Source organism: Mustelus asterias, chromosome 24 (assembly GCF_964213995.1).
Source record: "Mustelus asterias chromosome 24, sMusAst1.hap1.1, whole genome shotgun sequence".
Taxonomy (NCBI): Eukaryota; Metazoa; Chordata; class Chondrichthyes; order Carcharhiniformes; family Triakidae; genus Mustelus; species Mustelus asterias.
Genome location: NC_135824.1, coordinates 13,126,492 through 13,152,746, shown reverse-complemented (window position 1 = coordinate 13,152,746; position 26,255 = coordinate 13,126,492). Strand labels below are relative to the sequence as shown.

General features: G+C 45.5%; 1 protein-coding gene across 3 annotated transcripts in view; it reads right to left on the bottom strand.

The window, feature by feature from the left end:
* Positions 1 to 26,255, bottom strand: part of polg (polymerase (DNA directed), gamma) — a 53,523-nt gene that overhangs the window by 24,511 nt on the left and 2,757 nt on the right. For 2 of the 3 annotated variants that reach the window (XM_078241311.1, XM_078241312.1), the window contains 15 exons: positions 25,171 to 25,848; positions 23,344 to 23,539; positions 21,700 to 21,867; positions 18,812 to 18,958; positions 18,239 to 18,318; positions 16,701 to 16,883; positions 14,678 to 14,820; positions 12,917 to 13,046; positions 12,227 to 12,451; positions 9,499 to 9,616; positions 7,778 to 7,864; positions 5,691 to 5,816; positions 3,821 to 3,981; positions 1,693 to 1,746; positions 1,006 to 1,123 (listed from right to left, as the gene is read on the bottom strand). In XM_078241311.1, the coding sequence (XP_078097437.1) occupies positions 1,006 to 1,123; positions 1,693 to 1,746; positions 3,821 to 3,981; positions 5,691 to 5,816; positions 7,778 to 7,864; positions 9,499 to 9,616; positions 12,227 to 12,451; positions 12,917 to 13,046; positions 14,678 to 14,820; positions 16,701 to 16,883; positions 18,239 to 18,318; positions 18,812 to 18,958; positions 21,700 to 21,867; positions 23,344 to 23,539; positions 25,171 to 25,760 (2,526 nt within the window). In that variant the 5' untranslated portion in view covers positions 25,761 to 25,848. The remainder of the gene's footprint in view (positions 1 to 1,005; positions 1,124 to 1,692; positions 1,747 to 3,820; positions 3,982 to 5,690; positions 5,817 to 7,777; positions 7,865 to 9,498; positions 9,617 to 12,226; positions 12,452 to 12,916; positions 13,047 to 14,677; positions 14,821 to 16,700; positions 16,884 to 18,238; positions 18,319 to 18,811; positions 18,959 to 21,699; positions 21,868 to 23,343; positions 23,540 to 25,170; positions 25,849 to 26,255) is intronic. The other variant, XM_078241313.1, reaches the window with a different exon arrangement.

The following is a 26,255-nucleotide window of genomic DNA, read 5'->3' as shown; positions in this document are numbered from 1 at the left end:
AAAGTGTTAAATGAGCATTTGAATACGTTATACAGCTCCGTGCCGATTTCTCGCGCTGAGCTGATGGCACCGGAAATCCAGTGGCCAGAGACTCGCGGAGGCTGTGGCGCCTAGCAGGAGGCCCACTACTCCGCTTGCGTTTTCTGGCCTGCTGCCCTGTTTTTGCAGCGCAGTGGGCTGGGAGAATCATCCCCAACACCTCTGACAGGGCAGCACTTCCTCAGTGCTGCACTGAAGTGTCAAAACATTGATTCTTATGCTTAAGTCCTGGAGTGGGGTTTGAACCTGGAACCTTGTAACTCAGAGGTGGGAGTGTTACCAACCGAGCAAGGCTGACACATTGTCAAATGTTCAAGCATTCGTTATGAGGGTACAGAAGAGGTTCACCAAGACATAGCTGATACGGTTCAGTCCAGGCAATGAGGAGAGGCTGGTCAGGCTGGGGTTGTTTTCCTTAGAGCAGAGAACGCTGAGGGGGAAACCTGATTGAGGCGTACACGATTATCTGGGATATAGATAGGGTAGATAGGAAGAAACATTTCCTTAGCAGAGGGGTCAATAACCATGGGGCATTGTTTTAAGGCAAGGAGCAGGAGATTTAGAGGGGATTTGAGGAAAACCCTTTTCGCCCAGAGGGTGGTGGGAATCTGGAACTCACTACCTGAAAGGGTGGTAGAGGTGGGAACCCTCACAACATTTAAGAAGCATTTAGATGAACACTTGAAATGCCATAGCGTACAAGGCTTCAGACCAAGTGCTGGAATATGGGATTAGAATAGATAGGTGCTTGATGTCCAGCATGAACACAATGGGTTGAAGGGCCTCTAGTTGTGCTGTAAAGCATAATGACTCTATCATCATTAAGCAGACCCAGGTACAGCACAGTTTTGATACAGAGTGAAGTTTTCTCTGCACTATCTCATTAAAGCATTGCCTGCAGGTGAGAACAGTGAGGAATGATTGGTTAACCGCGTGTTCCTAATATTCTTTTTGACCGTAGCATACCCGTGCGTTGCTGGCAGTTAGCCAAGTCGGCTCGACTGCTCGTCGGGTAACTGTGCCAGCAGTAATGACTAGCGGTAAAATGGCTCCATAATCGTTCTCTTTATCGTAGGAGGGATGCCTGCAATTGTGAAAGTGAAACATTAAACAGGACAGGGTCAATATTCTAATAATGTTCACTAGATGTAAAGAGTCACTAAAGGATCCAGTTCACAGAGCATTACTCCTGTTCAAGAGAGTCCATTTCCCAGTATGTTCTCATTCAGGTACATTTTCTAGTCAACTTTCTTTCCCTCATTGTGGGCATTTGCCTTGGTTCAGTGCTGTCTCCAGTTGTAAATTCTCCCTTAGTGTACCTGAACAGGCGCCAGAGTGTGGCAACTAGGGGATTTTCACAGTAATTTCATTGGAGTATTAATGTAAGCCTACTTTGTGACACTAATAAATAAACTTAAACAACTATGAAAACCTGGGACCAATGGAGACAAATCCAAGTTCAACTGTGATGGCCTCTCTGCTAAACAGCCAATCGACACTCAATCTCCAGGTCCACAAACCAAGAACAAGCACTTGAGTGACACCCACTTGGAGTCAGATCCCAGCAAGGAGGCAGTGTCATCGGAGGGTAAATATTGGGAAAAATCAACAAAATAAAAAGCCCAAAGACTGCTGATAATTTAATTTACACACCTTGAGACTGTCCGAGGCAACTCGCTTTTCCTCAGCATCAAAACCATCTGAGAACTGGAGGAGGTAACAAATTGGCATTATTACATAGCTTAAAGGCCTCCCGCTGTTAACATGTTTATTGGGACAAATAGCAGTGATGTTCATATTGCCCGCAACCCAGGCCCCAGAAGCTCAACACATGGCATAATTAGTGTTGCATTAAGAACACCACAACGGAGGTTGTGTGGTAGGCAGGCTCATACAGATGCTGAAAGTATGTCACACTCTGCACGAGGACGGACAATCACTTTGCCCTTGACTTTTTGTCAATTAGCAATTGCACAGAAATGAAATGTTCCCTATGCAGCGATGTGGTTGCTTTGTCATACATTTGTGGCAAAGCTGCTGCATGACTACCTTGCCAGCAGGAGGCGTGCTTGTTCACAATGGAGGAAATTTTCTCAGGCGAGACAGACAAGTTACTCTCGAATGCTCAGTCTTTTGCACACGTGAATTCAGTAACAACAACTGATACTCACGTTGCATAATTAACGTAATATCTGTTCCAAGGTGCTTTACAGGAACATTATAAAACAACATGCAGGATGCAGAGATGCTTCAGCGTGATTTGGACAGGCTGAGTGTGTGGGCATATGCATGGCAGATGCAATATAATGGGGATAAATGTGACGTTATCCACTTCGCTAGCAATAATAAAAAGACAGATTATCTGAGGGAAATTGAGAGGGGTGGATACTCAGCGAAACCTTGGTGCCCTAGTGCATTGGTCACTGAAAGCAAGCACGCAGGTCCAGCACGCAGTAAAGAAGGCAAATGTTATGTTGGCTTTCATAGTATAAGAATAGGGATGCTTTACTGATTTTTGCATAAGGTGTTGGTGAGGCCACACCTGGAGTATTGTGTGCTGTTTTGGTGTCCTTATCTGAGGAAGGATGTCCTTGCTATAGAGGGAGTGCAGCGGAGGTTTACCAGGCTGATTCCTGGGATGGCAGGACTGTCATTTGAGGAGAGACTAAGTCGGTTAGGATTATATTCATTGGAGTTTAGAAGAGTGAGAGGGGATCTCATAGAAACCTATAAAATTCTAACAGAGTTAGACAGGGTAGGTTCAGACAGAATCTTCCTGATGGTGGGGGAGACCAGAACTAGGGGTCATAGTTTGAGGACAAGGGGTAAACCTTTTTAGGACTGAGGTGATGAGAAATTTCTTCACCCAGAGGGTGGTGAATGTGTGGAATTCACTACCACAGAAAGTAGTTGAGGTCAAAACGTTGTCTGATTTCAAGAAGAAATTGGATCTAGCTCGAGGGGCTAAAGACCAAGGGCTATGGTGGGGGGAAGGCACTGAATTTGATATCAGCCATGAACAAAATGAATGGCGGAGCAGGCTCGAAGAGCCGAATGGCCTTCTCCTGCTTCTATTTTTTTATGTACGTTTCTATCTGAAATATGACCCAAACCACGCAAGGAGAGATGTCAGATGACCAAAGCCTTGTTAAAGGGGTAGGTTTTAAGGAAGTTTTAAAGAAGGAAAGTGCGGTGAACAGTTGTAGGGAGGGAATTCCAGAGCTTAGGGCTCAGGCAGCTGAAGGTATGACCACCAATGGTGCAGTGATTAAAACTGGGGATGCTCAAGAGGCCAGAATTAGAGGAGTGCCAATATTTTGGGCATCTCACTCACTGCAAATAAATTCTCCCAAATTCAGGACTTAATTACCCATGTTGGCATCCTGCAATAAAATAATCTGAAAGGGTTTGGTGGGTCACAATACAGAGATCTTTATCATTCAGCTAAGCTGTGCTGCACCTGACCTGGCATGCGTAATGCTGTGGAGATGCCGGCGTTGGACTGGGGTAAGCACAGTAACCTGGTGTTGTGAGACTTCTTACTATGCGTAATGCTGACAGAGAATGCAGTGTTATGTTCCAGGCCCTGATAGCACTTGTTATACTCAGCATGTGCAACTCAAACCAGGAAATCGGATGTTATTTGGAATTAAGTTCACTCTAGACTTTTAAAACCAGTATCGCCTTCCCTGCCATCAGACAGCCAGCACTGCCGGTATAACCCCATTGTGCGGCTATTGAGTAAGCGTGGGTTAAAATGAGAGAAAGGATCACCCATCACCTGATTCTTTTCTGGGCGTTCCTCCAGAAAGAGATCATCTTGTTGATTTCCAGCGCTCTGGTTGCACTTGTTGCATCGGTGCTTGCCTGTAATGTGCCATCCTCCATCTTTGAGAGGAAATCCTTCGCAAAGGGGCTCCCGACATTGTTCTGGTTCCCATCCTGAAGCAGATAAAAGCGAGAGAACACATTAAGATTTTAGTTCCTCCATTACATCATCTATTTCTATCCCAACACTGAGAGAATGTTAAGTGGGTAACTTAAGTTCATGGTCACAAGTTTGATCATGGAAAAACACAGCGGTGGTTAGCACTGCTGCCTCACAGCGCCAGGGACCCGGGTTCGATTCCGGCCTTGGGTGACTGTGTGGGGTTTGCACGTTCTCCCTGTGTCTGCGTGGGTTTCCTCCCACAGTCCAAAGATGTGCGGGTTAGGTTGATTGGCCATGCTTAATTGCCCTTTAGTGTCAAGGGGACAAGCAGGATAAATACTTGGAATTACGGGGATTGGGCCTGGGTGGGATTGTTGTCGGTGCAGGCTCGATGGGCCGAATGGCCTCTTTCTGCACTGTAGAGATTCTGAGAGTCTATAATTTTGCCAGAAATGGCGGGCAACATTTTCAAATCCCACTATAACAATGGAGGTACCAAAGTATAGCGGTTATGTTCCAAACTAGTGATTCAGAGGCTTGGATCATGATCTGGAGACTGGATTTTAAATCCCACCAAGGCAGCTGGGAATCTAAATTCAATGGAATAAATCTAGAATTAGAAAGCGAACGGTGACCATGAAACTATCGAATTGTCATAAAAACTCAACTCAAACCTGCTGTCTTTACGAGCTCTGGCCTGTATGCGATTGCAGACCTACAGCAATGTTGTTGACTCTTCTCTGTCTTCTGAAATGACCTTGCAAACCACTCAACTATATTCCAACAGATGGCACGCTGCCATCTTTTTAAAGGCATTAACGCAAGGACAATAAATATTGGTCTTGCCTTTACCTCATTCAAATGTCACCGCGTATATAATTAATTCGATTATGCCCCGAATGTTGTCTCAACAGTGTGCAGCACATTTGTGTAGATCTAGGTCCCGCAAATTGTACCCTCTGCTACTTTTGTCCAGCTTTCCCAACCAGTGAACTACCGAGGGCCTTGACAATCTCTTGAAAAAGAGCCATACGGACTCAAAACGTTAACTCTTGTTCCTCTCTCTACAGATGCTACCAGGCCTGCTGAACTTTTGCAGCATTTTCTATTGTTATTGCCAATCTCCTTCTCACCTTGGTCATCCCATCCACCATTGCCACTTTGGACTCCACCAGTGGATCAACAAACACATTTCCTTGTATTTTAATAATTTCATGCCATTGCCTCCCACTACGAACTGTTACAACTCCTCCCCCAAATTCTCTGTTCCTTCAATTGTGGTCTTTTGTGCATCTGCCCTCACTCTCCTCACCTTATCTTTCCGCCCTGGAATTCCCTTCCCAAGCCTCTCTTCCTCTATATCTGCTTCTCCTCCTTAAGAGCCACCTCTTTATCAACATTCGAATTAGAGGCAGGAGCAGTCCAATCAGCTAGCTGAGCCTACTCTGCCGCCATTCAATCCGATCATGACTGTAATCTCCCACCTACCCCCAATAACCTTCTACCCCTTTGTTTATCAAGAATCCACCGTGATGACATTCACAAACTCTCTTCCTCACAAAGCAGTGGAAGCACGGTTCCAAAAACTCAATACCCTCCGAGAACAAATTTCTTCTCATCTCTGTCTTGACTGGGCGACACTTTATTTTTAAATAGTGACTCTGGTTCAAAGCCTAAAAGCCCAGAAAACAATCAGAACAGGAAGGGAAAAATAACAAACCTTGTGAGGAAGTTTGAAAAACCAGCATCCGGGCACATTAACCTCATTATATGGACCGTTTCCGTGATGATACAAGTGGCAGCTGTCCTCAAGAAATGGTTGTGGTTGTGCCTCCCAATTTTGATCCTAAAACAATAGTAATGACATTCTGCATCACCTTAAATTAAACCATTAAATTAATGGATCTAGCAGAATAAATCAATAACCATGGCAATTTACAATGCAGAGCATTAGATCAATTACTACATGATTTATTAGGCACTGTACCTTTAAGACATGTTTTTTAAAAAATCATGTTCTCTGCAGGTGTAAGCAGACCTTTTCTGTTTATTTCTCTTGTTGCTGGGCCGTCTGCTAGAAGTCCTTTTATTGCTACTTCAAGAGCTTAAATGGGGTTTTGTTTATTTTTACTCTGGGATCATTAATGACCTTGCATTGTGAGGGGCAAGATTGATTGACAAGTCAAAGTCAGGTGGTGCCTCCACAGGGGAAGAAAAATCTAAAGGATTAATTTTCAGTTTTAGTTTAGAAGAGGGTGGACATCAGGCTGAAAGCAGTGTTTTTCTCTCTCTCTCCCTGGTATTGGAAATTCTGCTGTTAGCTGGAAGCAAGGCTTCTTGCCTTCTTGGAGTGAAACATCGGCTGTTGGTGGTTGGCTTGCCTAGAGTCTCTCTCTGGTGTTTTGGAAAGCTGTTCTGACTCCAAGCTTGTCTGTGTGCGCCTCAAGAGAACTGCAGTATCCAACCGAAGGACTAAATTCCAGTATCACATGAGCATTACTATTTGCTGTGTTAAACCTGTGGCAAAGGTTTTGTTATGGGATTCATTTCGTTGGAACGGTGTTTAGCTGTTAACGTTTATACAATATCATGATTTTTTTTTCTTGTTTGTAATGCTAATTTTCTTTCTATACATGTTAACTGTATTCTTAAATAAACTTTGTTTGATAAAAGCTCCCTAGTGGGTTATTTGAATCATACCCGAAGTGAAATGTCTCTTGCTCACCCTAGCCAAATTCAAATTGCAAAACGTATGATCCAGATGGACTTCATTTGGAGTTTCTGACCTGAATTATAACAGGCACAGGGTTTTTTTTTGTAGGGTGGTATGGTGGCACAGTGGTTAGCACTGCTGCCTCACAGCACCAGGGACCCAGGTTCAATTCTGGCCTCGGGTGACTGTGTGGAGTTTGCATGTTCTCCCCATGTCTACGTGGGTTTCCTTCGGGTGCTGTGGTTTCCTCCCACAGTCCAAAGATATGCGGGTTAGATGGATTGATCATAGTAAGTTGCCCCTTAGCATCAGGGTAAATACTTGGGATTACGGGGATAGGGCCTGAGTGGGATTATTGCCGGTGAAGGCTCGTTGGCTGGATGGCCTCCTTCTGTAGGGATTCTATGATTCTTAAGACCAAAACTGTTACAAATCCATTGGGGTATGATGATGTCTTAATATAAGCACCTTTGAAATTTTTTAAACCAGTTAGAAATCAAAATGAGCCAGTCATGATAGGCAGATAGGGCAAGCACGGTGGCGCAGTGGTTAGCACTGTCTCACAGCGCCAGAGACCCAGGTTCAATTCCCAGCTTGGGTCATTGTCTGTGTGGAGTTTGCCCGTGTCTGCGTGAGTTTCCTCCAGGTGCTCCGGTTTCCTCCCAAATTCCGAAAGACGTGCTGGTTAGGTGCATTGGCTGTGCTAAATTCTCCCTCAGTGTACCCGAACAGGTGCCGGAGTGTGACAACTAGGGGATTTTCACAGTAACTTCATTGCAGCGTTAATGTAAGCCTACTTGTGACACTAATAAATAAACTTTAAATAGATATAGAGATAAAGACCATCTTTACCAGATTAATGAACATCAGTAGTGAGACCTGCATGATCCTGCCATACTTTGTACTTACAATCCACCTGCACTATCATGATATGAGAGAGAACCCAAGCGGAGAAGATGGATTCTTTCTCCGTTCACAGCGGCTGGGAAAATGCCAGATTTCTGACTTGTTTGCCCATTCCAAGCACCTTTCGGGGTGAGAAAAGAAATAGAAGAAAACACCACAATGCTTTTAAAAAGGTGAAACGGACTCACCTGCGCAGAATTCTTCTTTCTGCTCCCGTTATCAAACCCTTGGAAATCAGCTTCATGTTCGCTCTCCAAGTGGCTCAGCTCCTCCACCTGGTGGCAATGAATGGATTTGTCACAAATAATCCAAGGAATTCTGTTCTTCCATCCTATTACAATACCACTTTGCTGTCTGACCTTCTCCCTCCACCCATGGAATCATTCACTCCTAGTGGAGCAGAATCCCTAGAGCAGAAGGAGGCCATTCGGTCCATCGAGTCTGCACCGACAACAATCCCACGAGGTCCTATCTCCACAACCCCACGTATTCTAATCCTGCTGATGAGGGTCAATTTAGCATGATCAATCCACCTAACCCTGACATCTTTGGACTGTGGGAGGAAACCGGAGCACCCGGCGAAAACCCACGCAGACATGGGGAGAAAGTGCAAACTCCGCACAGACAGTGACCCAAGCCAGGAATCGAACTCTGGTCCCTGGCGCTGTGAGGCAGCAGTGCTAGTCACTGTGCAACGGTGCTACACTACAACTAACCTACCAGCACTGTTCTCACTTCTGGTACCTGGATCCAAATTGCCATTCTTGGGGAATGAGCGTACATGGTGATTATCGCTGAGAGTTTTGACCATGGGGGACATTATAGTTGGGGAAGGTTCATCCAGCACTCTGGGCCAACAAAGGTTCCTTGTCCGCAATCTCTTGACTTTGAAATTGTTATTCTTGTTTTCTATTACCTCTCCAGTCTCTCCCTTCCCTACCTCTGTAATCCCCTCCAGCCCTATTATCCTACAAGATAGCACTGCTGCCTCACAGCGCCAGGGACCCAGGTTCGATTCCGGCCTTGGGCGACTGTCTGTGTGGAGTTTGCATGTTCTCTGCATGGGTTTCCTCCAGGTGCTCCGGTTTCCTCCCACAGACCAAAGATGTGCAAGTTAGTTTGATTGGCCATGCTAAATTGTCCCTTACTATCCCAAGATGGTGTAGGTGAGGGGGATTATAGGGGTAAATGAGTGGGAAAAAAGGGTTTGGGCCTGGGTAAGATGCTCTGTTGGAGAGTTGGTGCAGACTCAATGGGCTGAATGGTCTCCTTCTGCATCATAGGCATTCTGTGAATCCGCAATTCCCACACTCCTCTAATTCTGGCTCTCTTGCAAATGGGCGGTATGGTGGCATGGATAAGTTCATAGCATGAAATAACACATTCATAGAATCCCTGCAGTGCAGAAGGAGGCCATTCAGCCCATTAAGGCTGCATTGGCACTCCGACTGAGCATCTTATCCAGGCCCCATCTACGTAACCCCACATATTTACCCCATTAACCTATACATTATGGCCGCTAAGCAACCTAACTTGCACATCTTTGGAGTGTGGGAGGGAACCAGAGCACCCAGAGGAAACCCACGCAGACACGGGGAGAACGTGCAGACTCCACACAGTCAGTCAACCAAGGCTGGAATTGAACCCAGATCCCTGGAGCTGCGAGGCAGCAATGCTAACCACTGTGTCACCGTGCCACCCCATATCCTTTGATACTCTCACTTTGGTATGTCACTAAGGGGGTTGGAGTCTCTTGATCTGGGGAACCAGGTATCACAGCCGTACCAGATGGGCCAAATGCTCCTTTCCCATCTGACATTTTTTAAACATTCACATTGTATCCCACAGAAAGAAAGATTAAATTATGGAATGCAATCAACTTCAATTGCTATCTTTTCCCCCCTCTCACCATTTCCCACATTTTATTCTTCGTCTCCATGAACTCGTCACTGACTGACGTCTCCTGTTGTTCAGTTTGACCTTGCCCTTTCCTTTTGTAATGTTCCCTGTGCAACGTCTCGATGGTCCTGTTAAAGAAAGAACAAAAACTGAGATAGAAAGTAAACCTCCTCTCCCCCACCACTGCTGGTCATCTGAAAGAAAACAGGAAACGCAGAAGAACTTAAGGCACATGTCTGAGCAGTTGCAAGATTAATGTTCTGGATTGGGTGCTTCATCAGAGAACAGTCTAAAACAGCGAGGGGGGTACAGCAGGAAGTCAAAGGTATGTATAACTATGCTAACCATAGCAATCTGTATTGTTTAGGGACCAGATCAGAAACTCCAAGGTATATTATGAAGTTAGCCTTGAACCCAACCTTTTTTGTTTTTGGCATTAGGGTGAGCATAAGGTGTTTCACTTCAGGTACGATTCAAATGACCCATAAGACCCTAAGACATAGGAGCAGAATTAGGCCACTCGGCCCATCGAGTCTGCTCCGCCATTCAATCATGGCCGATATTTTTCTCATCCCCATTCTCCTGCCTTTTCCCCCATAACCCCTGATCCCCTTATTAATCAAGAAACTATCTATCTCTGTCTTAAAGACACTCAAATACCTGGCCTCCACAGCCTTCTGCGGCAAAGAGTTCCACAGATTCACCACTCTCTGGCTGAAGAAATTCCTCCTCATCTCTGTTTTAAAGGATTGTCCCTTTAGCCTGAGGTTGTGCCCTCTGGTTCTAGTTTTTCCTAGTAGTGGAAACATTCTCTCCACGTTCTCTCTATCCAGGCCTCGCAGTATCTTGTAAGTTTCAATAAGATTCCCCCTCATCCTTCTAAACTCCAACGAGTACAGACCCAAAGCCCTCAATCGTTCCTCATACGACAAGCTCCTCATTCCAGGGATCATTCTTGTGAACCTCCTCTGGACCCTTTCCAAGGCCAGTAAATCCTTCCTTAGATATGGAGCCCAGAACTGCTCACAATACTCCAAATGGGGTCTGACCAGAGCCTTATACAGCCTCAGAAGTACATCCCCACTCTTGCATTCTAGCCCTCTCAACATGAATGCTAACATTGCATTTGTCTTCCTACCTGCCGACTGAACCTGCACGCTACCCTTAAGAGAATCTTGAACAATGACTCTCAAGTCCCTTTGTGTTTCTGATTTCCTAAGCATTTTCCCATTTAGAAAATAGTCTATGCCTCCATTCCTCCTTCCAAAGTGCATAACCTCACACTTTTCCACATTATATTCCATTTGCCACTTCTTTGCCCACTCTCCTAACCTGTCCAAGTCCTTCTGCAGCCCCCCTGCTTCCTCAATACTACCTGTCCCTCTACATAATCTTTATATCATCTGCAAATTTAGCAACAGTGCCTTCAGTTCCTTCTTCCAAATCGTTAATGTATATTAACTAGGAAGCTTTTATCAAATCAAACTTTATTTAACAACAAAGTTAAAATATAACAAAAAGTATTATAATAACATATACTAAATGAAATCCTGAAAGATGACAAGGTATAATTCTTAACAGCTAGCTATCTCTATAATTCCAATGTAAGCAGTATCCCCAAAGACACAGATCCTTCTTCAGAATCAGTTTGCAAAAACAGATATGCTCATGTGAGTGCTATGTTTCCAGCTTTTTAACCCCTCAGGACAGATACAGAAAGACACCCATCTTCTGGCTCCCATACAGAAAGACATATTTCCTGGCAGATCCCAGTCTCCAAGTCCAGAGAGAGACAGAGACACAGAGACAGAGACCTCTCTCTAAAGATCCCAAGCAGCAACTGGGTTTATTTCTCTGTGTAAGCCTAGCTCCACCCAGTCACATATTTTTTTCTGTTGAACCAACCTAATCAAGCCCTACTCTGAAAAGCCCCAGGGGAAAATACTAAAAAAACCAAAACAGCATTAGCCCAGATTAAAACAAACATTCCAGCCATTAAGATCAATTATGCTGCTGCAGTTACAATAGGGGCTGCTGGTTACAGACAAAGCAGCACCGGTTAATAGAACTGACTGCTAAAAAAATCCTGCACAAGAAACATGACATTTATACATTTCTTAAAGGCACAGTATAGTCACATTTATACAGCATCTTTAATGTAGTAAAATGTCCCAGGGTGTATCACAATTCTGTAAACACACAAAACTTAACACCGAGCAACATTAGAAGGTAACAGGGGAGATGGCCATATGTTTGTAGTCAAAGAGGCAGCTTTTAAAGAGCTTTTTAAAGGAGAGAGAGTTAGGGATGTGGAGATTTCAGGGAAGGAATTCCAGAGTTTTTGTCCAGGTGGTTGAGGGCACGGCCACCAATGAAGAAGCAAATAGGAGCAGGAAGAGAGTTGGAAAAAATAGGATAAACTGTTTGACGTTTCTTGGAGATCCCTTTTTATGCAAATCACTGTGGGCTTCAACTGGAATTACTATTTTCCCCATCAGGAGGAAGTGTCCTGACTGACTCAAGGCCATTTAGATCAGTTTGTTCAGCAGAAACTGGAGATTGGAAATGGATTGCATTGCTCTGTTTGGTCCAATGTCACATTGGTTGGTGCTATGAGCCCATCAGGAAAATCCTCCAAGTGTAACCGGCAAGTAATAGGTATTTGATTGTCTAACATACTCCAGTCAGAGAGGAAACTGCTTACTGCTTGTGTGGATAAAAAAAAAGTTTTTACTTACTTGTATGGACAGGAAGGCGCATCTGTCTCACTGGAGTTAGTTGGTAAGTTGTCTTTTCTTCCGGGGACCAGGTACCCCCACCCATAGGTCTCTGAATAGTGCAGTGGGAATCCATCCCAGGTCAAGCGCATCAGCTTTGGAGTGACCCTCATTTGGAGGCTAATGAGGCTGGGTCCTGGCAACCACTGTGGATCATTCCACTTCAGACATAGTTTCCGATACCATCTGCAAGAGTACAGCAAGGAAATGGACTCAATACTGTCTCATGACTGAGTTTAACAGACTTACCTTGCAAACTTGGCTCCTCAGCCTAAAACTGGCCAAAATCCACCTTCAACTCAATTTTCAACGGTCCCTCACACTGAGTTACAATGTTAAGGATAATAGTAACTGTCTGTTGCTTTGTCCAAATGACCATTCTTCATGCTTGAGCTTAGAGAAACGGGTGTCCATGGACATCACAGCCAGGTGGGACCTGTCAGCACATTGCACATTCCAGAAGAGGAAGTCACCGGGCTCCTTTTAGAGCACCAGTTAGAGCAGATCTAAAGCATTTCATCTGAGATCAACTAATTCAACACAGACTGGGGATTGAACCTGTAATTTCCCTGATGGTTTACAACCACATTAAATGAACCACATCGGTGAAGCCAGTGAAGACAAGTTTATTTTTTAATGTAGCCCACTGACCCTGGGTGGCCTGGTAGATGCTGTCTCCTCTTTGGAAGAAGACTGACGGTCTGATGCAGACTATTCAGGAGGGCTCTACTCTTGTCAGACTTCATCTCCTCCTCCTCTTCTGCTGAGGGAGGTCCTGGATCTGTGAAAAGATAACTACAGTATCAGAAAAGAGACCTCAAGATGTAAATAGATGACAATAAAATGCAGGAGGTTGCAAGGAGGCAGTGCGCTCTATGAGCAAACAACAAAAAATAAATAAGTTTGCATTTATACAGTCTTTCATAGCCTCGCCCAATGAGGTACTTTTGAAGTGTAGTCACTTGGAAAGAAAGGAAATTGGACAGCAATTTTTACACGGCAAAATCCCAGAGACAGCAATGAGATAACGATCTGTTCGTAATGACTTCAATTAGGCCATTGAGATTGACCTAGTGGAGTATGAACTCCCCGATTAAGGACCCAATTGATGGACCAATCAGGGAGTCTTTGCCTTGTACTTAACTGGGAGTGTCAGTTCCTCTGACACCCCCGGAGATAGACTGCTAACTACTAGCATTCTGTGTACTGCTGTTAGAGTTTGGAAATAAAGGGATTTTGGTGAAGGGACTTCTGCCTCCGTAGACTTACTACACTGTTTTACGGACTTTGGTTGAGGGATAAATATTGGAAGGGATACTGGAGGAAATCCCCTGCACATCTTCAAACAGCCCCCTGAGATCTTTTATGTCCAACTTAGGGGGAAGTCTAGACCTTTGATGTCACAGCTGAAAGATGTGGGTAGATGCTGAGAGATTGTTTCCCTTGTGGGAGAGTCTAGGACTAGAGGATATATTCTTAGAGTAAGGGAGTTGCTCATTTGAGACAGATGAGGAGGAAATTATTCTCTCAAGAGAGTAGTGAATCTGCTGAATTCTTTACTGCAGAGGACGGTACAGGTTGGGTTAAGTACATTCAAGGCTGAGATAGAGAAATCAGTAAGGGTTACGGGAATAAGGTGGGAAGGTGGAGTTGAGTATCATCATAATAGATCAGTCACGGTCTCATTGAATGGTGGAGTAGATTTGATGTATCAAATAGTCTGCTTCTGCATCTTATGGTACCTCTGATAGTGTGCTCCGGTCTCCGGAGTGAGAAGTTAATCCATGATCTTTTGGCAAGAGTATTACCACTGAGCCAAGGTTGGCACTTTAATACATGGGGATTGGGAACCAGGGGTCTAACTCCATCATCAGTAAACTCAGATTTTACCCCATCAAGTCACTGAGCAACACAAGTGGAGGTGTACAGTAATGAACAGGAAGGTAGAGAGCCTTTGGATAGACAAATCATCTTGAGCATCATTTGAAGACACACTGAATACAGTTGCGTTGCTGGACTCAAATGAATCATTCCTTGATTCAGCAATAACAACTTGCAGAGGTGTAGCACCAACTTAGAAGAGAACACTCAGGGTAGGACAAAGTTTGCTGCAGTGGCATTATAGACGTGGCAATCAGCTCCATTTATAATGGCAAAGGAGCAAAGCTTTAATTTTTGCACTGGAATTTTGACAAAGCCAACAGCACAGCCTCATTTTGTTCAAGCCTTTCAAAGCAGAGAAGAATAAGCAGGCGAGAACCTCCAACCACATTCACTATCTGACCCTCATCAGATAGCATCGTCAAGGTGCACTCTTCACTGAACAAACACTCCATATCCAGAATCTCAAAAGCCCAATTTAAGTTGTGTGAAGGTAGCAAACTTCAACAGCGACTTCCAGAATTAACTCACCTTCCTCAGACTCTGTCGCTGAGCTGCAATTTACAACTTCACTGGTGCCGACTGATCCGTTTTTCTTTTTCCTGCTGTTCTTCTTCTGTTTAAACTCTTGGGTGTCCCATTCAAGGTCCCACAACCAGGGGTCATCTTTGTACCTGAAAATCAGGGAGACATGCAAGATGACAGCAAGGCTTGCCTCACCCATCAACCATACAGTCATAGCAACGAGAAACTTGTCACCCAGCTTGGTCCATCCGAGTGACCTCAGTCTAAACAATTTTGCAATACCTGTCCCCAAAGTGAAATGCACATCTTTTACTTCCTAATGTGTCAGTAATCAATCCAAATCCTCTTTGAAAACCTGCAAAATCATCACCATTCCGATGTTTGCTGCATTTGGAATCATCGCACACTAGTTGATAAATGTCAATGAAATTCAGAAAAGCAAAGACGGTGATCTTTGTTGTACATGGACCTAAAAGGTTGAGAGTCAAGCTACACTCCACATCTCAAAGCACTTCACATAATGAATGACTTTGCAGTGCAGTACTTGCTGTTCTTTAGTCAAGTGTCATTCTGTAACAGCAAAGATCCACTTGGCTGAATGACCAGTTCACCTAGCTGGCCACATTGATTGAGGGAGGATGGTTGGTCAGGAGATGGGGCAAGCTCCCTTCCAAGGTTCCTCTTTAGATAGTAACACAGGATCTCTATTTTCACCTGAACAGGCAGACAGAGATTCAGTTTAACATCTCATCTGAAAATCCACACCACAATTATGGAGTACTCTCTCGGTACTGCACTGAAGTGTCAGCCTAAATTATGCACTACAGAAACCTTTTTGAAATTCATTTTTGCAGGATGTGGGCACTGCCCATCCCTAATTTCCCTTCAAAAGGTGGTGATGAGCTGCCTTCTTGAACTGCTGCAGTCGATGAGGTGTATGTAGACTCACAATGTTGCGAGGGAGGGAGTTCCAGGATTTTGACCCATCGACAGTGAAGGAATGGCAATATATTTTCATGTCAGATTGGTGAGTGACTTGGAGGGGAACTTGCAGGTGGTGGTGTTCCCAACAGCAGTATCTGCTGCTCTTGTCCTTCTAGACGGCAGTGGTCATAAGTTTGGAAGATGCTGCCTAAGGAGCCTTAGTGAGTTCCTGCAGTGCATCTTATAGAAGGTATACGCTGCTGCCACTGTTCACTGGTGGTGGAGGGATTGAATGTTTGTGGAAGGGGTAGCAATCAAGCGGGCTGCTTTGTCTGGATGGTGTTAAGCTTCTTGAGTGTTGTTGGAGTTGCACTCATCCAGGTGAGTGGATAGTATTCCGATCACACTCCTGACTTGTGCCTTGTAGACTTGTAGATGGTGGATAGGCTTTGGGGGGGGGGGGGGGTGGGGGGGGTTTAGGAGATAAGATGCTTGCCACAGGATTCCTAGCCTTTGAGCTGCTCTGGTAGCCATAGCATTTATACGGCTAGTCCAGTTCAGTTTCTGGTCAATGGGAGCCCCCAGAAAATTGATAACGAGGGGATCAACAATAGTAATGTTGTTGAATGTCAAGGGGCGATGGTTAGATCCTCTCTTGTTGGAGATGGTCATTGCCTGGCACTTGTGTGGCACAAAAGTTACTTGCCGCTTGACAACCCAAGCCTGGATATTGTCCTTGCTGTATTTGGATGTGAACTGCTTCAGTATCCGAGGAGTTGCGAATGGTGCTGAACATTGTGCAGGGACTCTTGCAATGATGTCCTGAAATTGAGATGATTGAACTCCAACAACCACAACCACCTTCCTTTTTGGCAGATAAGACTCCAACCAGCAGAGGGTTTTCCTCCTGATTCCCATTGACTCCAGTTTTGCCAGGGCTCCTTGATGCCACACTCAGTCAAATGCTGCTTTGATGTCAAGGGCAGTCATTCTCACCTCACCTCTGGCATTCAGCCATTTTGTTCATGTTTGAACCAAGATTGTAATGAAATCCCACTTAATACTGAGGCTCTGACAAGCAAACGTTAAAAATAAAGTAACGTACCTTTCATTGTAAAGTAGCTGGCAGGAATCATTGGCCAGGTTCATGAGAGACTGCTTCATTTCTCGTTGCAACTCTTCATATGTACCCTGTGCCTCATCCTGGTATCGTTTCCAATTGTGATTTACAGGAAGGTAGCACTGTCCCATCTCTAGCATGCCAGCAAAGGTCACCGGGTGTGGGCACCTAATCAGAAAGGAGAAGCCACAGTTAGTGCTTGTGTGTGATACAGAGCATGTCCACAACCCAGTGAAGAAGCAGTGAGCGTCACAGGACCTCTAGCTAGTGACATCCCCAACCATGGGGCAAGTATGGTGGCACGGTGGTTAGTACTGCTGCCTCACAGCTCTAGGGATCCGGGTTCGATTCCAGCCTTGGGTGACTCTGTGTTCGCATGTTCTCCTCATATCTGCGTGGGTTACCTCCGGCTGCAAAGATGTGCGGGTTAGGTGGATTGGCCATACCAAATTTCCCCTTAGTGTCCAGAGATGTGTAGGTTAGGGGGATTAGTGGGGTAAATATGTGGGGTTACAGGGATAGGGTCTGGGTATGGTGCGCTGTCAGAGACTTGGTGCAGACTCGATGGGCTGAATGGTCTCGTTCTGCACTGTAGAGATTCTATTCTATGATTCTATTCTATTTATGGGCAACTCATTAACTGGTTTTTCAGGAAAAAGTCCTGGAACATGGATAAGGGCATTGACCACTTCAATGCCTAGGCATAAAAACAGAAAGTGCTGGAAAAACTCAGCAGGTTTGAAGAGAGAAACAGAGTTAACATTTTGAGTGCACAGTGACTTTTCTTCAATGCCTACTAAACAATGGGAGACCAACCACCTTTGTCAAGAGAGGCAATTCATCGCAATGACGAGGAGGTACACAACTTCTGTACTAGATAATAATATGGAGGTAGACAGACCTCTCTTCGCATTTAGCAGGCAGCAACCCATACATCTGTAATATTTACCCTTCAAACCTATGAGGGGTACAGTACCAGAAGCTCCCCTCTCTCATTCCCCCATTCAAAATGTGGTCTGCAACAGCAAATGTTAGCAGTTTATTCAAAATGGGGCAAGGTAATCACAGGCAAGCACTTGTCACCCAAACACATGCACTTTCCAGCAACAGTCCATGGGGAATGTTTGGGAACAGAAACCCTTGCCAATATCTACCCTCCACAGCTCTGCGACAGTGTGGTTGGCAAGCACCTTTAACAAAATCTTGCTGAAATCAGCTACATTGACTGGGATCTAGCCCACGACCAAGGCACTTTGTGTTGTGTGTGTGTGTGTTGTGTGTGCATGTGCCAGTGTATGTGTGCTTGTGTGTGGGCATGCGCCAGTGTGCGCACACATGCCAGCATGGTCAGTCTGCATTAGGCAGTGCCTTTACTGTTCTTATATAGTATCAATATTTCAGCAGATGTTACATTGGCAGGCAGGAGGTGACACAGGGACTACTGCCCTTCGACCAGCCTACACTGGCTGATGGTCAGAAAGGGAAATAAGGATAGGATCGGTCATTCAGAAAAGATGACTCACCTTTCTAGAAAGAGTGGAAGCTCCTCACAAAACACCTCATAAGTAGCCTTAACGTCTTGTGCACAGTATCGCATCAGCTCCTGTCATCACATTGGAATATTAAACATAAAATGAAGCTATTAAAAATAAAGCAATCCTCACAGATGATAAATTGTCTTCCTGCGTTTTTTTCTGGACTCTTCCCATGTTCTGGATACCTCGTTTTAGCCCAGAATAGGAAGGAAACGAGCACCCAGAGGAAACCCACGCAGACACGGGGAGAACGTGCAGACTCCGCACAGACAGTGACCCAAGCCAGGAATCAAACCTGGGTCCCTGGCGCTGTGAGGCAACAGTGCTAACCACTGTGCCACCATATCATTTCTCTAATAGGGTGACCAGAACTATACACAGATCTGAAAACAAAGAAATTGAAAATTAAGGCATTCACAAATCCACTTATATGGAATGTATAATCCCAATGTCACTTATTATTTATTTAACCAAACACTTGAAAACAGTATTGTTTTTAAGATCTTTTGTGTGCGATGCTATGAAGTGAGAGAGTAATCAGCGGTCTACTTGTTGTTGTACCTGGAAGTTCTCTCGAACAGTTTTCATTGTGCCTTTGATGAAGATCTCACGAGCCTCCTTCTCGAGAGGCTTTCCCCCCACGTAGAGTGCATGGACATCGAGAAGATTATTGATGCTGCTAATGTTGACCCAGTCCCAGGCTCCGATCTGCAACACAAGCATGGCCGAATCATCTGTTTCTGATCCAATATCTGACAATGAATCCCACCAAACTTTGAGCCCATTGATAACAGGGGCTGGAAACACTCACAGTTGGGTGGCACGGTAACACAGTGGTTAGCACTGTTGCCTCACAGCGCCAGGGACCCAGATATGATTCCTGGCCTGGGTCACTGTCTGTGTGGAGTTTGCAAATTCTCCCCGTGTCTGCGTGGGTTTCCTCCGGGTGCTCCCGTTTCCTCCCACAGTCCAAAGATGTGCGGGTTGAGTTGATTGGCCATGCTAAATTGTCCCTTAGTCTCAGGGGGCCTAGTTAGTGTAAATGCATGGGGCTATGGGGATAGGGCCTGAGTGGGATTTTGCTCGGTGCAGACTCGATGGGTTGAATTGCCTCCTTCTGCACTGCAGGATTCTATGGGCCCGATTTTAACGGGCACGAAAATGTGGCAAAGTCAGGTGTGAGGCCATTAACGCGATCCGCGTCCGCGCAGATTGCCACTTTACCAAAATCTGGAAATGGCGGCGATCCGATTCGCGCCCGAAACGGGTGCAACGGCGATTTAAAAGTATTTGCATGCATTTCAATTGAATTAATGAACTGCCCGCCCAACTTTATCAGCACTTCCCCCTTTACCACCGCGTTCGCCGATCCGGAATCACGCCAAAATGAACCTGCTGAAAAGAAGTCTGAATCGGGCGCTCCAGCTGCTGAAGAGGCACGTCCAATGCTTCCAACGGCTCCCTGACTCGTATCATTGGTGGAGGAGGGAGGGAGGCGGGCCAGATCATTCTCTGGTTGGGGGGGGGGGGGGAGAAGGGGAGTGAGGCCAGATCGTTGTCTGGTTCGGAGGGGGGAGGGGGGTCAGATGTATCTCTGGGTGGGGGGGGGCGATCGTTATCTGGTGGGGGGGTGGAGGCGGCTCAGATGTTCCTCGGGGGGGGTGAGTGAGGCCAGACCATTCTCTGGGGTGCAATGAGAGAGGCCAGATCGCCATCTGTTGTGGGGGAGGGGGGGATGATGAGTGAGGCCAGACCATTCTCGGGGCGGGGGGGGGGGGAAAGGGGGGGAGCGGGGGAGGCCCGATCATTCACTGGTGGGGGGAGGAGGCCAGATTGATCTCTGGTAGGGCGGTGGGGGGAGAAGGGGGCAGGGGGGTCCGCTGCCACTCTGCGGGTGATCGGTGGAGGGGGGCGGGGGAAGGGGGCAGGGGTTGCGATCCGTCTGGGTAGCGGGAGGGGGGATGGGTGGATAAGGGGGACAGTGATGTGTGTGTGCACCATCGCTCCCGCCTTTCGCTCCCGGGCCGCTTTCTCCACTTTCTGCGGCCTGGGAGCAATCTGACATGGGCGCGCTTTTTCAATTTTTTTTCTGACTGTGCATGCGCAGAGCTCCGATCGTTTCAGCCGCGCTAAGCCCCGCCCACAGCGTGAATGGGACCCACAATTTTGTTTTCAGGCTGAGTGCATATGGGGGCGCCTGGGAACAGATTTCTAAGTCGGATCTGCATTACGCCCAGATTCAGCACTTAGAATGAAAATGGTAAAATCAGGCCCTATGATTCTACAATGCATATTATGGAAATTGAGAGCTGAAGCCCCTTTAGGTTTCACTTCAGTGTGCAGGTACATCCTCGTTCCAGAAATACCAAGAGCAAACTCACTGGAATAAAAAGTTCCTGATGTTGCCCCACCTCACAAAGACCACTTAGCCAAAGACTCATGACTCTCATTGTCTGCCGATGTCTATTTATTAAATTGACATTCCTCCTCGGGGTAACCTTTCTGGCTGCAGAAATGGAGTTCACATTTATCTCCCAGTGACTGACATATGCTCCTCACCCAACCTATGGACACATGCTAAACTACCACCCAATCTAAATGTAACATCTACTGAGGTGCTGGAGTGCTTAATGCCACGCAGCACAGATGCAGGTTGAGCCCACTGCGAATGTCATCCTATGCGGATGTGATCATTGGGAATATGGTAACTCTAGCAGGAAGAGAAGGATCTGAGGGCACCATCTGGTGGTCCTGGCCACAGTAATTTCAAACAAACACATACTTGTCCTCTGAATGAGGAGAGGATAAAAATGATGGAGGAAATGATGAAGGAAACGCATCTAAAAAAGTACGTTGATACAGGGCAGGAACTATCTAAATACCCTTCTATAAAGCGACAAGGTCAAAAGCTCTACAGGAAGGGTGATGTGTCACCCGGGAGGCGGAGAGGTATAAATACTTCATCTACAGATGGACAATATGGATGACAATCCAATGTTCTGTTTCTGACATTTTTTAAAAAGTTTATTTTAAATTTTATTTATTTGTCACAAGTAGGCTGACATTAACACTGCAACGAAGTGACTGTGAAAATCCCCTAGTTGCCACGCTCTGGCACCTGTTTGGGTACACTGAGGGAGAATTTAGCATGGCCAATGCACCCAACCAGCATGTCTTTCTGACTGTGGGAGGAAACCAGGGCACCCGGAGGAAACCCACGCAGACAATGTGCAGACTCCGCGTAGACAGTGGCCCAAGTCGGGAATTGAATCCGGGTCCCTTGCGCTGCGAGGCAGCAGTACTAACCACTGTGCCACCGACTTGGCACAAGGATTTAAACCTGTCGTGTTCCTTTTTCCTTTCACTATCAGCTACCACTCAAGATTCAAATCATTTTCATACCTTTGTCTTTCAAGTCGATGAGTACAAGGATATTTTGTGGCTCTTACCCCCAGGCCTCTGGACTTGTTGGTGGTCCGTTTAATGTGCTGCTTTACTTCTTCCAAACCCCTCCTCTTCCCTTTTTTATTCGCCATCCAGAGGCTGCGCTGGAAGCCAGTCAGGCCAGAAATAGCCATGTGCAGGCTCATCGTGTCCAGAAAGCGCAGCCCTGTCCCCTGCAGACAGAGAGTGAGAGTGAATAGATTTCACATTCCATGAACAGTCAGACACCAATCCCAGGAACACGGTTACACAGAGAGAGCTTAAAGTGACCAGGAAGCAAGAAAGAAGGAAAGTGTGGGAGTGCGAGGAGACTCTCTTCATCAACTGCTTAAGGGGCCATAAATTTTGATTTAATTTATCATTGTCACATGTATTAGAATAGTGAAAAGTATTGTTTCTTGTGCATTATACAGACAAAGCATATTGTACATAGGAAAGGAGAGAGTGCAGAATGTAGTGTTACAGTCTAGCTAGGATGGAGAGAAAGATCAACTTAATGCGAGGATTCAAAAGTCTAATGGCAGCAGGGAAGAAGCTGTTCTTGCGTCGGCTAATGTGTAACCTCCGACTTTTGTATCTTTTTCCCCGAGGAAAGAAGGTGGAAGAGAGAATGTGCGGACTGCGTGGGGTCCTTAATTATGCTGGCTGCTTTTCCGAGGCAGCGGGAAGTGTAGACAGAGTCAATGGGTGGGAGGCTGATTTGAGTGATGGACTGGTATCAGATAGTCAATAATAATTCCAATGGAGAATTCAGGAGAAACTTTTTTTACCCAGGGATTGGTTAGAACATGGACCTCGCCACCACAAGTAGTCCAGAGCAGCACTGAACTATATAAGGGGAAGCAGTTTTAAAGTTTATTATTAATGTCACAAGTAGGCTTACATTAACACTGCAAAGGAGTTACTGTGAAGGAGGAAGAGAAGGATATGCTGGTAGGGTTAGATGTAGAATGCTGGAAGGTGCTTGTGCGGAGTATGAATGTTGGGCTGAGTGGTCTGCTGGAATCATAGGATCTCTACAGTGCAGAAGGAGCTATTTGGCCCGTCTGGTCTGCACCAACTGACTGAGTGTTTGGCACGCTAAACACTATGTACTATGTATACAGTCCTCCTACTCAATTGTGAGATCAGTTTATCTATTCTGCATTAAAAACTTTACATCTAATGGATTCCCTAATTACAAAACCTGACTTCTTTCTGTCAGATTACTGTGTCAACTTTTCCTCAATGCAAATTTAATTTGCACATTCACTATGAAACTGCTGATGTAAACTTCTTAACATTAATATGCACTCCAGCCAGTGGTTGGCAATTTCATATTTCAGCTGTTCTGCCGGTACTGCTGAGAAACGAATGTCTCCCAATCAACTCTACATCGCGTTTCCCAAACTGTGGTCAGCTTTTCAATTTGTAAGCAACAACACAATCAAACTTTTATATAAAAATAAGGACACTGCTGATGGCTTTAACATGGGAACTAAGATATATCCATGTGCCCTGATCCAATTATCCCCCTACCTACACGTGACCCAGGACTACTGATGGTCATTTCCTGTTTTTATTTTCTGCCATCAACCTCTCACTCCGAAGACAGCGCTGACAAAACACTGCAATTTCAGTGAAGCGCATTTAACAACTGGTTGACTCACCTTCATCAAGTATTGCTCTTTGACCTTTGCTCTGTCAAAGCTGACATTGTGGCCAATGACCAATCTCTCTGGCCATTTGTTTTTCAGTGGACGGGTTGAGTTTGCAGTTGTCTCCAGGGGAATCAGATCAGCCAGGGTCAGCTGACTAGACCAAGTGTAACGCTTCTCAATGAGACGCTTACTGCACCAGGAGTACCTGAGGAGTAGGTAAGACTATTGTAAAACCCAGTCTGAACGCAAGGCAGCTTTGCACATCATATGTTATATTCGAGGTCTTACTCCCCCCGCCCCCCCCCTCCCCCTCCCACCTTCCTCAAGATGCTGACTCTTCCTAGAGTACAAAGCCTAAGGCATTGACTGCAATTAACACCTCCATCAAATGTGTATTATTAATTACAAGGGGCATAAGGGAGATTTTTATCAGGCTAGAACACATGATTTCCTGCTTAGCCGCACAACAATGTCAAAAAGGGTTTGTGTGGGTAGGAAAAATCACGTCCCACAACTCTCCAACTATCACACCAATGGCCAGAGCCCGGGATCGCCACTCCACAATTGTGCAAGACTAAGTGAGGGACCCATCAGCTTTAGCTGGTGTGGCATGGGAAACATCACCCCTTCAAGATGCACAAAAACTGGGAAGGGCGGAAGAGGCAGAAGAATCCTAACGGGTTAGTAGTACAACGGTGCAGATGCTGGAGACCTGCATAATGTGTGACACATCCAGTAGGCAAGTGGCCAGGCACCTGCGGAGAGTCTGGACCTCACAGAGTATAGGCCTCATAGCTAGTCATGGAAAGTCATAGCCAAATGAAACGTAACATGACAGCAGATCTCCTGGTCGGAGGAGTAGCTTCAAGCAGGTCAGGAGGACAAATCTAGACAGTGAGTGTCAGCACTTTATTATTGAGGGCATCGCATTTGAACATGATTGCCTACCCAGCTTCTGAATAGCAGGAACGCTGCCTGACACAGCTCTGACAAAGCTTCATCCTGACTCAAAACATTGGCTCTGTTTTCTATCCACAGAAGCTGTCAGACCTGCTGAGATTTTCATTTCAGGTTCCAGCATCTGCAGTATTTTGCTTTTACCCTAACAGCCACGTGGTATTATCACTAGGCTATTCATCCAGAAACTCAGCAAATGTTCTGGGGTGCCGGGTTCGAATCCCGCCACGGCAGATGGTGGAATTTGAATTCAATAAAAAATATCTGGAATTAAGAATCTACTGATGACCATGAAACCATTGTCGATTGTTGGAAAAACCCATCTGGTTCACTAATGTCCTTTCGGGAAGGAAATCTCTGTCCTTACCTGGTCTGGCCTACAGGTGACTCCAGAGCCACAGCAATGTGATTGACTCTCAACTGCCCTCAGGCAACTAGGGATGGGCAATAAATGCTGGGCAGCCAGCAATGCCCATGTCCCATGTATGAATAAAACAAAATTACCGGGAAAGTCATACAGACTCGAGACAATAACTCTGTTTTTCTCTCTCCACAGATGCTGCCAGACCTGTTGGGTTTTTCCAGCATTTTCTGATAAGAATGAAAGTCCTCCTTATTGATTGTAAGCATCCTTTGTGAAATTACTTTGTCAGTCTCAATCTAGTTCTTAATGGGCACAGGCCCAATGTGGGAAGTTCTGAAATTAGCACTAAGTTGATCACGAAACAAAACTCTTCCAAGACCGGAGGTTAGAGGGCTTTACTCTGCATCTAACTAATGATGGGCTTACCAAGAACTGCTACAAAGTAGAAAAAAGGTCTTATTTCCTACCAGAGAGCATGAATTTCCTCTCTCACTCATTTGTGTCTCAGTTCTTACCAGGCACTTGAAGAGACAGCTACTGCCAATGTTGGACACTGGCCCTCGGACATGCACACCTCCACATCAAACACCAGTGCCTTGTCATCAGGAAAATCCACAGCCTCAGTTTGTCCATCAGAATCATACTTTGTCCAACCAACTGCCCATGTCCACTCTGACGGCATCTTAGGGAGGTCACACTGCAGGAGCTCATTGGCTGCCTCCAAGTATGGGAGGTTTTGCTTCTGAGCAAGGGTGCGAAAATGCTCATCAATGTTGTTACCATACATGTTGGGCAACTGCAGTTGCACATCGGGCAGTACTGAGGTTTCCTTGTCCCAGAGGTCATGAGATTGGAGATGCTCAATGCTCCTCTGGACTGCCTCTTCCAAGTACTCAGCCTGGATATCTCCAAAGATCTGTTGATGGAGACCACTGGACAACATCTGGATATTTAATGGATTCATACGGATCCGGTTTCTCTTGGGATTGGTACACTCCTTTGGGTTGCAGTGAGCAGTTGAGGAGTTGGCCCATCTTGAAATGGGGACTCTCCATTTTGGGAGTAACACTGCTAGCGATGTCCTCTTCAATAGCAGATGGTTCATTCTACCCCTCTCTCATCATTCCTGTGGTGCATAAAGTTGAGGAGGGATTCAAGGTAAACAGGTTTTTTACTCTTCACATCATTCCATTCTGAAAAGAAATTAAAAACAAAAGCAAAATAAAAGAGAAAATGATCAAAACGTTTTGTCTCCTTGCTACACCAGCAGGTTGATAATTGGAATAATCCTTAGGCATCTTCGCCCGCCCACCGCCAGTTGCTGTTGAAGCAATGATATAATTAAAAATAATTCCCATAACACACTTACTGCCAAAACTTTTTTGTCTTGTGGTCTTCAATACAAATGCCAAATTTTGAACGATCATAGCAATTTATACTAGGTGAAAAAGGTGCTGATGGTTGGCAAGTCGACTCTGATAGGCCGAAGCAATATCATGAAGAAAGCAGGGAACTATAAGCTCCCCAAGCTCCCACGTAAATTAAGAAAAAAGGTGGAGGGCTTGAACATGTTTCTTTTGTTTGTAGAGAACTGGTCCCT